This window comes from Patiria miniata, unplaced genomic scaffold (genome assembly GCF_015706575.1).
Source record: "Patiria miniata isolate m_02_andy unplaced genomic scaffold, ASM1570657v1 HiC_scaffold_15, whole genome shotgun sequence".
NCBI lineage: Eukaryota > Metazoa > Echinodermata > Asteroidea > Valvatida > Asterinidae > Patiria > Patiria miniata.
In genome coordinates this window covers 1,785,347-1,798,470 of record NW_024037053.1, presented here as the reverse complement: position 1 = coordinate 1,798,470, position 13,124 = coordinate 1,785,347, and the positions used below count along the sequence as shown (strand labels likewise).

The following is a 13,124-nucleotide window of genomic DNA, read 5'->3' as shown; positions in this document are numbered from 1 at the left end:
GCTTCTTTCGTTGATTTCTTCAAAACAACAGCTTGTCAGAAAGAATAATTTCACAGGGAGTTTAGTTCCCTTACTATCTTTCGACCAAGTATGTTTTTCAACAATTGTTTCGTCAGTTACTTTTTGGATTGCTGCAAATGATGGACTTAGCTTTAAGCAAGTATTGTCCAGTATATACAAGGGAACACAAAGTGTCGATTCTTGTTAACCCCTTAAGGACGGGGTGTAATGGGGACATTCCTCCACACATAGAGCAAGTGGCCCGCATGACTGCACAGCCTTTGTGTGGTAGCGGGACTGCACAAAAGCAGCAGCTGTGGAACTACCCACTAGCCGTGTGCCACGGCATACCACAGCTGGCAACTGCATTCCAATGAGGATTAGCAGCCGCAGCCATGACCGCTTTCCGTGCGCATGGGGTTAATGCCTTAAGCTGTGACATGAATTTGATCCATTGTTTAGTGTTGAGTTGCTGTGTAAAAGCCCCACTCTCAGCCTTAATTATTCATTTGTACCTTTACCGGATCTTATTGTTGACCCTCCGCATGAGTGCACAACTTTTGTTCCATTCATCACAATGCACAGTACATTTGTCCTAGAAATACAGTCACACACATGCAGTCTTTATCATGGGTTGTAGTTCATACAAGCTCTTCATCAGCTCTGAAATCCTAGTGGAGTAATATATGGGAGTTTTACAGCTGGAGATGCACTGAATTAACCCTCACCTTCCCAAATTCACCAAATTCATCTTTGCAAAATGGAGGATTTTGCAGGATTGTGGCTTATATGGTTCATGTGCGGCTGGTTTTGGAGGATGCACTGTGTCAAGGTCTTGGACCGGACCTGTGCTGTTTATGCTCAGCCGTGCATAAATTTAGGACTTGATTATACTTGAAATCTGCCTCAACATATTGACAGTGATTGCTGGAGGATTTTGTGGGATTGAGGCAGTGGTCACCCCTCCAAGGACCAACTTCAAGAAATAACTGAGGATTTGCAAGATTGAGGCTGTATGCAATTTTTACATGGAGGCAGTTGGAGGATTATGCAGGATTGAGGTTGCATCCTGGCAAAAATGCCTAGGGAGTTGGGGTTAAAATAACTATTCGAAGTGATCGTATGGGATTGAAGATTTTTAACACCAACCACAAGGAAGTTTGGTGAGCAACTCAAGTGTGGAACCACATTTCATTGTCCACTCAAATGAAGACCACTGGAAATTTTGTTACCATGGAGTACACATCAAAGCATCTCACCTACCACAGGAAATTAATTCATTTGGAACACATAACTCTGGAATATCATCTGAGAAGTACAGTGATCGGTAAGTTTTTAGCCGTTAATTTGATTAATTCAGTTATTTATATATTCTGATAATAATACTAACTAGAGCTAGGTCTCATGTGTGATAGGGTTTTTCCATATCATGAGTTTTTAATGAGTTGATGCTTTTTTGTCCATTTGCAGTCATTTCAATGTTCGTTTTTTGCTGTATGAACTGAGTTCCACGAGTTCCAACATGTATTGGCTGATACAGCAAGTGTTGTAGTTCTTTAAAAATATGCACGACGATGACATCATAGGACGTCATTTTGGATTATGCACAGTAGTACCATTATCTACCTACCCACCAAGTTTTATGACGCTCGGACCTACCGTTACATGTGATTTTAAAAATCACATGTCTGATGACGTCATTGTGACGTCAGACATTTGTCGCAATTTTGTGCAATCATGTATGACCTAACAAACCTAGTTACCTAAAGGCTTTTTAATTTAGGATTTCACGGTTATCAGATGTGGCTTTAAGGTTTAAATACTTTTTAAAAATCAATGAAAAATCACATGACACTATTGTGAATGACTGAAATTGTAACGTATAACACATCCCGGTCTACTTTAACATATTCAGTTTCAACGCAATCAGACTTGCAAGCTCTAGATGTGAAATCTTAAAATGTACACCTTTAAGGTGACGTCACATGACCAATGATGAGGTCGTCATGACGTTATTGTCTAGGACCAACTTTACTGCAGAGTCTTGTGCTTGTGCCTAGTTTAGAGTCAATCTGATTGAATTTTATGTAAAATTTTGAGAGTAGAATTTGAAAAGTTTAAAAATTTATTTAAAAAATCAATTGATGACGTCATCATGACATCACTTCGAATTTTCCATAATTGTACCAATATCTACCTACCCACCAAATTTCATGACGATCGGACCTACCCTTATATGTGATTTTAAAAAAATACGACTTTGCTATGTGGTTTTATGCCTATGTTAACGTTTCATTGGTATAGGACTATGTTGTAGCCCAAAAAGGTCAGACAAAAGACGTGCACAAAGTCTATGGGATTTTGGATAGAAAACCCAAGAAGAAAAAGAAAAATCTGAACAAAAAGAAAAGCTTTTCCGCAACTATACAGAAAAGCCAATAACAATAATAATAATCATAATATTCCCTATAATTATATCCACGGATTGTCCTTTTGGTAATTTTTTTACCGGCCATTACTTAAGCAACAGAGAAAGAGTTATGATAAAACTGAAAGTAAATTGATTAAGATTAGATGTGAACATAAAAAACTGAAAGAGAATAAGTGATATTCAGTGAAAATCATTAGAGGTAATTTAAAAAATAAAAATAAAAAAATAATAAAAAGGGAAAGTATTTTATTCTATTTCACTTTAAAAGATGGTCTATAATTGCCACCGAAAATGAAATTAAAAATATCGGACCGTCAAGTTGAAAAATGCAAAGAGAAAACTTAGTTCGATTGTGTTAAAACAAAAACATAGAAACAACCAAAATGTTGAAAAGGCAAGGTTTAAATAATACGAATTCCTTAAATTTACGGTGAAAATTTTTGACAGAAACATTCCGTTTACCAACGCGTTGCAAACTCTTGGAGGCGCACTATTGGGAATCGCCCGTATTGAAACCGCTGCCGTCGGTGCGGCTTATACGCCAGTGCGGCTTATACGCTGACTTCAAATCTTAATTTGCAGATTTTTGCGTGCTGCGGCTTATACGCCGCGCGGCTTATATTCCGAAAATTACGGTAGTTGTAGCTTTAGCGGATGCTGTATATTTCCGTATTTTGCTTGAAGTTTTTTTAAGTCTCCGGGATTTTTTTTTCAAGTCAAGCATGAAGATACACCGTTCAATGTACTGTAAAAAATTCCTGAACTTTACGGCAAAAATTGTTGGTAATTAATATCAGGTACATGTCAGATTACTTTGAACAAATACCTAAAATTCATGCATTTTGCAAAAAAAAGAAAAATAAACTGAAATTTTAAAGTGGACTGTTACTTCTCAAATGAATCCAGTTTATGCATGTAATTGTTTGCAGGGGCTATTCACAACAGAACCTGTAGATTCTCAATATACATGGGCGTCGGGAGGTGGGGGCAAGGGGGGGCACTTGCGCCCCTCCCCCCCCCCCCCCCCCCTCCCTAGAAAGGCAACAACAACAACAACAACAACAACAAAAAAGGAAAAAAGAAAAAGAAAAAGAGGCGCGAAGACAAAGTGGTGTAAATTTAATGAGTTGGGGGAGTAGCAAAATGTCCCTGCTCCCCTCTAAAACTGATAAATCGAGAATGTGTTGAGAAATACAAGCATTTTTTGGCAAAAAAATTTTTTGCCCCCCTCTAGAAAAAATCCTGGCGACGCCCATGTCAATATAATCTACATTTTAGGAGTAGATCCTATTAATAAGAATCTAAAGTAAAGTGTAGATTCTTAAAAAAAATAACACCAAAAATTAACTGCATAGAGTGACATCACAAGAGTAGTTTAAGAAGACACAATTACAAAAATGTCAACAATTTAAGCCTGCTTTGCAATGCCGGTCAAAAACAATTTATTTCATTTTTTTTAATAATTTTTTTTAAGCACAAATCCATGCACAAAATAATTCAATTAAATTTCATAATAGTAAAATCAATTGAAAATTATGTAAAAAGTGGGTACATCAAAATAATATATTGCACACATTTACAAGCTTACAAAGTCCTTCACAAATTGCCCATTTATCTTGGACAAACGTTAAAACGAAATGTGATGCGATCAAGCTAAATGAGTCGTTTGTCGACCCCAGTCAATATTTTTTTATTGCAGATTTGAAAAGAGCACAATCTCAGCATAACTGCTGTGAAAACCGCATACTGATACCATCTTTAGTTCAAAAATTATGGAAGTCGGAACACAATGAGATGTGATGAAGTGATGTGATGAAGTGGCCCCATTTTGGCCTGTATCTCCAAATGAAAATTTCCGACAAACGACTCATGTAGCTTGATCTCATCACAAATGTGAAATACCGAGTAAAACCCTGTTGATGTTGTATTGGATGGTTTAAATCCTAATCCTCCTCAATCCTCCAAAGTCAGCAAGGTGCTTTTGGAGGACTTTGGAGGACGCATGGTGAAGTGGTGGGAGAAATCAGAGATTTCAAAATCCGGTTATCCTAATTTTTTTTCAAACCGAATAACGGTTATCCGATTTCACGGGAAGGACCCATCCAGCTCACAGTCATATGCCAAGAAAACGTGACGAGTGAGGTGCTGCATGCAATGCCGTCTAAATAAATGGGTATAGTTTACAGGATTCAGTGACCACTGGGCCTTTACAAAAGCACTCCAGAGCTGTAATGTTGAGAGAAAAATGGGTGGGAACTCTCTGATAATTCAAATGGGCAGGCTATTCATACACCAAGAAGACCACTAGCAAGTGAATGCAGTTACAATCACAGACCATGGAGCAAATTGGGGATGTTTTAGTTGTTTTCTTTAGCCTGTGTCACACAAAAAAAGAAGGCTTAATTTTGTTTATTATAAGGTTGGTTTTGAATATCCTGTTTCCAAACTCGAAACCGAACAGTGGATTCAAACCAAATTTTTAAAAATCCGGATATAAATCCCACCACTAGCATTGTGTCAAGATCTTTAGCTTGACCTTGCATTTTTTATGCTCAGTCATACATAAAGTAATCCTACATAACACTAGATATATATGTTGTATACTTCTTCAATGTCTAAAAGCGAGTTTGAGGATTCTGAAGGATTTGGCACTCCTCCACTGAACAAATTCAAGAAAACAACCGATGATTTGGGGAGATTGTATCCAAATTTTTACTTTGTGGCAATTGAAAGATTTTGAAGGATTGAGGATGCATCCTAGCCAAAAGGAGCTATGGGGTTCGGGTTATCAACCAACCAATGGTAAATTCCACTTCAAAAATATTCCACCTTTTACAAAACATCCAGTAAGCAAGCTACAACAGCAGACCATGTAGCCTACTAATCACAATTTAAAGACAACTTTACAGTGGTAACTTGCACACATACTTATAACCAGGTCTTCATTACGACACAAGCTTGAATTTGTTAGGTGGGCACACGCGACTGAAGGGACGGTCTGTATACTTAAAGGCCCAAGTTGTGAAGTGGGCACTTAATAAAAATAATAATAAATAAACAATAATGTGTATTTATAAAGCACACGTATCCACCATTGTTGGTGCTATGAAGGCGCTGCATCATTATTACGCAGCAAGTTCAACAATACAGCAATAAAAAGTTCAATCATATCAAAATAAGAAATAAAAATGTCACAGTAAACTTCTGCAGTGCTGTAGGTAGTTCTTTCTTTCAAGTCCCTAAGTATACTGTGAATCCAAACTATGCATTAGACTGTTTCCCAGGCGAGTCAAAAAAATGAAACCCAAATGTCGGGACCATTGTTTTAGTGAAGTTCTGCATGTAGCACTTTTTCAAAATCTAGGATATGACAGCCTGATTCATAAGCTTTCTTTTAGTACAAGAATCATTCACATCACTCGTGTACTTTTTAAGTTACGGAGTTTTAAACACAACCACCGTTTTAAAGTTCTGTCCACGGATCACAAAAAAAGTGTACGTTTTTTTTCAGCAAAACGAAAACCATTCACACACATCCTTATGTGATTTGTTTTCGTTTTGCTGAAAGAACACTGAATTTTTTGATCACTGAATTTTTTGTGATCTGTGGACAGAACCTTAAAATGGTGGTTGTGTTTAAAATTCCGTAACTGAAAAGTACGTGACTGATTTGAATGATTCTTGTACTAAAAGAAAGCCTATGAATTAGGCTTTCATATCCTAGATTTTGAAAGTGCTACATGCAGAACTTCACTAAAACAGTGGTCCTGACATTTGGGTTTCTTTTTTTTTTTACTTACCCTGTAGTTGGGGCATAACAGACATAACAAGGTGTTGATATACACATTTCAATGAGCTGCTGATTAAATTTGCTTAACAGCAAATTTATTTGCTAAGCAAAAATTACATTCTACAAACTTACATTCTATACTAGTTTTTCAATACTGTTTTTAAGAATGACAGAACTTGTGAAGTACTCTTAATACTATTTTATTTTTGGGGGGTACTGTGGTCTATAATTTAGAACTGCAAGGAGTCCCATCTATCTTTGACATGGACAATTAGTCGCGGCTCGTTTATCTTGATTTCATCAATATGTTGCTGCCGGATGTAATCCGTGTCGAAAATCCAAAGCTCCCTGAGGCTCTTGAGCTCATGGACCACACCCATCAGAGCCTCTGGGGAAACCGGGCTCCCGCCGCCCAGATCCAGGATCTTCAGCGACTGGAGGTTCTTCAAGTGCTTGAGCCCCACGTCGGTGATGTTGCAGCAGCAGTGCAAGGTCAGCTCCTCCAGTTTGGTCAGGCTGCTGCCGATCCGGTAGAAGGCCGTGTCGCTGAGTTGCGAGCACTGCTGGAAGCGCAGCACCCGGAGCTCCGTCAGCTGCTCCACCAGACAGGAGAAGCCCCGCTCCGTGTAGGTTCCCTCACTCTCGTCCACCACGCTGCTGCGGCAGGACACCAGCTGCAGCGACTTCAGCGTCCGCAGCGTGGCCAGGTGGCCGAGGGTGTTGTTGGTGATGTGGGGACAGAACACCTCCAGCTTCTCGATCTGGTAGAGCAAGCCCTGCGTCAGGGAGCAGTACCAGTTGGCGGCAAACTGGTACGACACCAGGCGCAGCTCCATCAGGTGCGGGGGCAGGAAGGCCAGATCTGTCGTCTTCAGGTCCTTGCCTTTCAGAGAGAGCGCCGCCAGCTTGGGGCAGTTTTTGGTGAGATGCTGAAGGATCTTGTTGCTGACGTGGTGGAGGACTAGCGTCTCCAAGTTATCCGACAGGTAGGTCTGGACAAACAGAAGCACCTTGTTCAGATTTCGGTTTTTGACGTTGCCTGTGATGCTGACATTCTTCCACAGTGACTTGTCCTTCATTAGAGTGTTCCATCTTTTGCTAACCCTGTCAAAAAAACACAAGGGGGAAGCAAACACCATCACATTTGTGTGTTTTAGAAAGGGCCATCTTTTTCAAGCCAGGTGATAATGACAAGTCTTTATTATAGACACCACCATGGGATGTGTTTCAAAAGTCTCTATTCACTTGTTCCTCCTGACTGCACTTTCAAGCAATCCACATACTTCGCTACTACTTCACATTCTTTCGCTGTCCTCGTTTCATAAAAAATCTTCCTCTATTTTATCCCTCAAACTGCATCTCTTTGAAACTCTCTACTGGAATCGTGCGTCCCTTCCACATTCAATCTTTCGCAATCCAAGCGAAATGTGAAAAGATACCTTCATTCACCATTTCTTTCTTTCTCTAGCCTTTGTAGTTTGCAGCCCTCACCTTTTGATTGGTCTCGGCCGTGAGTTTGGGTGATATCCATAAAACAAAAGCCACAAAAAGTCTGGCTACACCTAAAATTAGATGCACATAGACATCTGTACATGCCATAATACAAGGACCGTCGACATAACAATATTACTCGATTTTTCAATATTATTTTGATACCGATATCGCCGATAGCAATTTTTAATCATGTCGAAATATCGAAATTTTCGATATCGAGGAATGATATCGAAATTATCAGAAATGCGTCAGATTATTGTTAAAATAAATCTGTGTTCTGTGCTTTTACTTTGTGTTTAACCTTTGCTGTATAATGAAATAGAACTCAGCGGCAACTTGAGCTTGTGACTCAAAATAAAAAAACAGCGCGAAATGCCAAGCGGCGTTGCTTTGTGCTCTGCGTTCGCTGGAATTCTCGGTCTCCCCAATGTAAAACCTCATAAGACACCGCCTGTTCTGGACAAACTGTCAGTGCTGAGATTTGTTAAAAAGTTTGAGCAATATGCTCCAGAGAAATCCGTGGAAAATTGGGACTTAAAGGGAATGTACAACTTTTTGCTTTGCTGCAATTTTCAGAAATAAATGGATTTGGAGGATTAGTACGTTATAGAAAATATTGTTAAACTGACTTACTTCACGTTTTGGGCTTGTAGATGCTGGAAAAACCAAGAAAACCTATCATATTCTTGAAGTCTGGTTCCCTGACCCCACTTGAGATGAAACGGAGCAATTAATACACTTTGGGGAATTGTAAGGTCAGAGAATAAGTCTAGCAAGCTTGAACCCTTCACAGGTGTGTAATCAATTACAATAAAAGTCGGAATAACTAAATATGAAAAAGTGGCAACGGTTTTTGAAAAAAAGCCAGTTTTCTCCAACGCTGGTCGGCCGACCAGCGTTGGAAAAATACAGTTTATCTTGAAAATGACAGCACATCAGGAGCCACGGTTTTAAAGGATGCTTTAGACTGTCATTCCCTAACAATTCAGTAAGGTGTTACGTGATAATTTGATCATTCCGTTCTTTGATGTTTGCAAATGTTGTACATGTATCTTCCCTTTAAGTGATCTTTATGGTCTTGAACTTTTACATCCAGGGATACTCAATATATTGAATATTCTCAATGTTGGATTTCCGATATAACGATTATTGAAAATTTTGATATCGACGGTGCTTACCACACTACACTAGTTCGACCTCCCCCCCCCCCCTTTCCTGCAGAAACTCCCTTCCTTGCCCCTCCCCTCCCCCACCCCTTCTTGATCTTTGTCTCACCTTGCAGCTCGGCACCTGCTCTTGATTGGTAGAAAGGAGAAGATCGAAATGAGGCTTTCGTCTGGCAGGATCGCAGTGCCTGACTCCCACGGGTGTGTGAACACTTTGGCCTTCAGTCTCGGAGAGCGTCTCTGACCAGACATTGCGATGGCCGGGCTTCAGAGATTCATCCACTCACAGCAAATAACCAATTCTGGAGCGTTTAGTTAATCAACCATACCTAGTATTCACACAATGAATTTTGGTTCATTATTTTCTTATGTTTGAGAACAGTGTTGGGGTCATTGGGGGACAGAGCCACCTGGTGAAGGCTAGTGTCCCTGCCTTATGCATTTGATAGGCGCATAACCATGATAACGGCTAGCCCCATAAATGTGGCCTATTTACTGGACTACCTCCGTAAACATAGGCCACACATCCACATGTACAAAAACGTGTCGCACTTTGCCAAATTGTGATTTTCACATTTAGGCTTAGTAAGTTTGTAGGGTTTTTTGCTTTAGAAGCATACTCACCCTCTGAATAGGCTAATCAGAAAGTGCTGCCTTTTCCAAATGTCTATTTTTCGTGAAATTTCCAGATACATTTGCACACGTTTGCGTATCAAAATTTCAACATAAAGTTTCACAAAAATTAGACATCTGAAAAAGGTACATTTGATAGGCGCATTAGGGTACATCAACTATACTGGAAAATCAGGTAATGAAGTCGCATCCTCCCATGCCCCCCCCCCCCCCCAAAAAGTTAAAATTGAATTAAATTTAAGGCAGTGTATATTTTGCCGGAGACGGCAAACCTTTAGTAAACGTTAGTTTGCCGGATATGCACTGAACATGCGCAGTTACTGTTTTTTTGTACATTTTCCGGTGAAAAGTTTTAGTCTGGCTCCATGCCAAAATTATCGTTGTTACCTCGTATTCACAAGATGGAATTCAGACCATTTTATAATTTCGGACTTTATTTCCCTTTTAAAAAAAATCCTCCAGTGCCACAAATCTGAAAAAGAAAATGTAATAGTACTTAATACTCTGCAAAAAATGTTTGAGACATGTTAAAATAATAAAAGAAGAATATTCTTATTTATTTGGGGATGAGAAAAAAAAAAACTTAAAAATGTGGTGCGGTCGGAATCGAACGCGAGTCTTCCCGCTTGCTAGAGCCTTTGGCTTTGCTTAACCACTACACCAAACGTGCTATACAACTTTTAGTGGGAATTTAATACATCTTATAATTCAGCCCTATTTTAAAGAGTACAGCGCCCTCTGTTGATATGGATTGCCGCCGGCAAACCTTTAAGGCTTTAGTAATCGTTAGTTTGCCGTCATTAACTCCGGCAAAATATCCACTACCAATTTAAAAACCTGAGGTGTCCTATACAAACAAGCATGTGCATGACAAGTGTCACTGAGTGTGTAAACTTCACAATCAGCTAAGGCAGCTTTGGGAGATTGTGAAGTTTAGCTGAGGCTCATGGAGGAATTCCTCCATCATGTCCATGGTTTCCTTGAACATGTCGAGCATGGGGGATTGGAGGAAGGCCTACCTTGGTTTTATTCTTCGTCAGCGTTTGTGATTGATTGTCATTATTGATTGATGATGGTCAACATTTCATGCATACAACGGTAAATAATTTTGGCGCCCCCAACGTTCAAATTAGCATAATTTCACTGGTTCTCTAGGTAATTTATTATACAGCTCTATGGGTCGGAGGTCGAGTAAGCATGCAGAGTACCATCCAATTTAAATGGCACTAAAGAGAGCATGTGGTTCCAGCATGGCAGTTTTCAAATGAAGCATAAATTTCTTGCATTTCATGAACTGAAATGCCTTTATAAAATTATCATATTCGATTGAGAGAACACCCAAAAAGTTCTTCGACATTCCAGCTTTCACAATGAACAAGTCAAACATAAAAGAGGCCAATGAGCACCTTCAGAAACTGTACCAGCGGGTGCAGGACTTGGAGAGCACGGTGCAGGAACAGGCTGAGGCGATGATTCGCAAGGACGAGGAGGCCGGGGAAGCGCTCCGCGAGCTCGGCCGAAGCAAAGACCGCGAGATCGCCGAACTGCGGAAATCCTTGGAAGCCTCGGAGGTCCACGTCCAGCACCTCATGGGTTCCTGCCGGGACAAGGACGCCCAGATACTGCAGCTGAAACAGAGAAGCAGGATTCTGGAGGAGGTCTGCCAGGAACTGCCGTCGCTGGAAATCGTCGTGGGCGCCTTGAGGAAAACACCGCTTTCGCCGGGCATGCCGGGGAGCCGGCACGCTTCCGGGTTCGACCAGGGCGTGGCGGCGAACTCTGAGGGAGGGTCTCCCCTTCCGGTTGAGGGAGAACAGGAGGCGGGGAAACCGGGGGAACACTTGCAGAACAATATTTCAAGGAACTTTTCCATCTCGGATGATGATGATGAAAGACACTTGCCTTGAAGAAAAATGTCAACTTCAAGACATTGCAATTTAATAGCATCAACTGCGCAAAGATGTTTTCCATGTAAAAATAATATTTTTAAACCCCCTTTTCTATTGATAGTGCCTAAAAAAAATGCCATAAACCATGTCCTTTTTCCCACAAAAAATTGGAAAGATTCCCATTCCTTGCAGTAACCTATCACTCAGTATCGCCATCAGAAAGTTATACATATATGTCCTAATTTAAAGTCAAATTTAGCAGGAAAAGTATTGAAACATTTACCAAGAAAACACTCGGAAATTTTCAGGCCAGCCTCAAAGGGTTTGTGCACAGGGTGGCAAGTGACGTCCAGGTGTGGAAATCTTTCCACACAAAAAAATGTTATCGACTGTGATTTGTTAAGCACTGAAATAATCTGTTTACATTCCAAGAGCCTTTGATGAATTAGCCCGTGGCCTCGGTATTCCTGCGCTCGAGCTGAGGCCACACTAGTGGGGCTATTGCAAAATTAGACATTTTCATTTTTGAAATCACTGAATGTCCGTGAACGTTTGATTAGGTGGGCTGGAATTTTCAATCATAAAGAGAAATTCTTTTAAAAGGTACAAATGACCAAGTAAATCGTAAAAAAGGGAGGAGTGATACTTGGCAAACTGCCAAGTGAAAGTTTCATTTTCCCCCGTTGGTTTACTTAGCAAGTTAGTTATACAGTAGACTTGATGACAAGTCGTTAAATATTTTTGCATTTTGTCTGTGAACTTCAGTCAAACTCCATCGGCGCGGCTGGTAAAAGACTAGTACGTAATCAGCCGGGTTGCGACATAATTTTATCAGAAATAGTCAGCATCATTTGGTCTGGGAACCAGACTACGTGCATTGCAGCGATATGTTGCGAGCGTGGAGCCAGTAACCGATTACCCTACGCAAAACAAGTACCGACTCGGCACCAAGTCTAGTTGCATAGCAGTGGGCAAAACTACATTGATTTACATTAAAGACAAAACAAGTTGAGGCCAGTACACACTGTAGTTCAGTTTAGTTTAAATATCCACTATTTTGGTATTTATTTTCCATCTCGTTGTATGATAATATAAGGCTGAATTTTAAAAAACAACATGTTTCTCGTCTGGGTTTTGGGAAAAAAAGGAGGAAGAGGGGCTTTTTATTTTTTATTTTATTTCAAGATGGCCACCATTTTAAAATTTCATGCAACCGTTAGTGTTTCCACTGTTCAAAGACACTTTTAAAATGAAAGACAAGTTGAACAAGAGAACTGAACATATTTACATTGTCATTTAGAGTTGTATTGGTCTACAATGAGTTTTAGATGCATTTGCTTTAACCGCTAAAAGTTGTGATTCATTTCGATGTTTTTTTACTGCATTTTTCCAAAATAAAAAATAATTTAAAAAATCCAGGCGGCCTCCAAAAAGGAAGCAGGTGGGGACGAGAAACATGGGTTTTTTTTACTTCACCTAATAAGGCCCATTTATTTCTCATTGATCAATTTTAGTCAGCACCAATTTTTAAGCACAGGTTTTAAAAGGGTTCATGAAATGAATTGTTTTTAGAAACACATTTTTTACTATTCTTAAATGTATGAAGACTATTTGACATTCCTTTTTGGTTAATTTTATTGAAAAGTGCACTTCTTTAAATATTGTAAAATGTCCATGCTTTTCCGGACATCTGAGGGTGCTGATGCTGTTGCTGTGATGTC

At 39.8% G+C, this 13,124-nt stretch overlaps 2 protein-coding genes across 3 annotated transcripts; one reads left to right on the top strand and one right to left on the bottom strand.

Moving 5' to 3' along the window:
• Positions 1–6,406: 6,406 nt before the first annotated feature.
• On the bottom strand, positions 6,407–11,010 carry LOC119722367 (F-box/LRR-repeat protein 20-like). 2 transcript variants are annotated; one of them, XM_038192443.1, is made up of 3 exons: positions 10,921–11,010; positions 8,991–9,210; positions 6,407–7,325 (listed from the first exon to the last, which is right to left on the bottom strand). In XM_038192443.1, exons 2-3 carry the CDS (start codon positions 9,131–9,133, stop codon positions 6,452–6,454), a joined length of 1,017 nt encoding a protein of 338 aa, XP_038048371.1. In that variant the 5' UTR covers positions 9,134–9,210; positions 10,921–11,010; the 3' UTR covers positions 6,407–6,451. The 2 variants fall into 2 exon arrangements, with proteins under 2 accessions (XP_038048371.1, XP_038048370.1); XM_038192442.1 differs by lacking the exon at positions 10,921–11,010 and adding an exon at positions 10,534–10,625.
• On the top strand, positions 10,621–12,506 carry LOC119722368 (vimentin-type intermediate filament-associated coiled-coil protein-like). Its single transcript, XM_038192444.1, has one exon. The coding sequence runs from the start codon at positions 10,885–10,887 to the stop codon at positions 11,419–11,421; it is 537 nt and encodes a 178-aa protein (XP_038048372.1). The 5' UTR covers positions 10,621–10,884; the 3' UTR covers positions 11,422–12,506.
• Positions 12,507–13,124: the final 618 nt, after the last annotated feature.

What these genes read in the sequence shown, in the direction of transcription:
- LOC119722367 (XM_038192443.1), bottom strand. Translation starts at nt 9,133, where the DNA reads ATGTCTGGTCAGAGACGCTCTCCGAGACTGAAGGCCAAAGTGTTCACA. An exon ending in AGCAGGTGCCGAGCTGCAAG is followed by an intron (nt 7,326 to 8,990) that starts GTGAGACAAAGA and finishes TTTTTTTGACAG; the next exon opens with GGTTAGCAAAAGATGGAACA.
- LOC119722368 (XM_038192444.1), top strand. Translation starts at nt 10,885, where the DNA reads ATGAACAAGTCAAACATAAAAGAGGCCAATGAGCACCTTCAGAAACTG.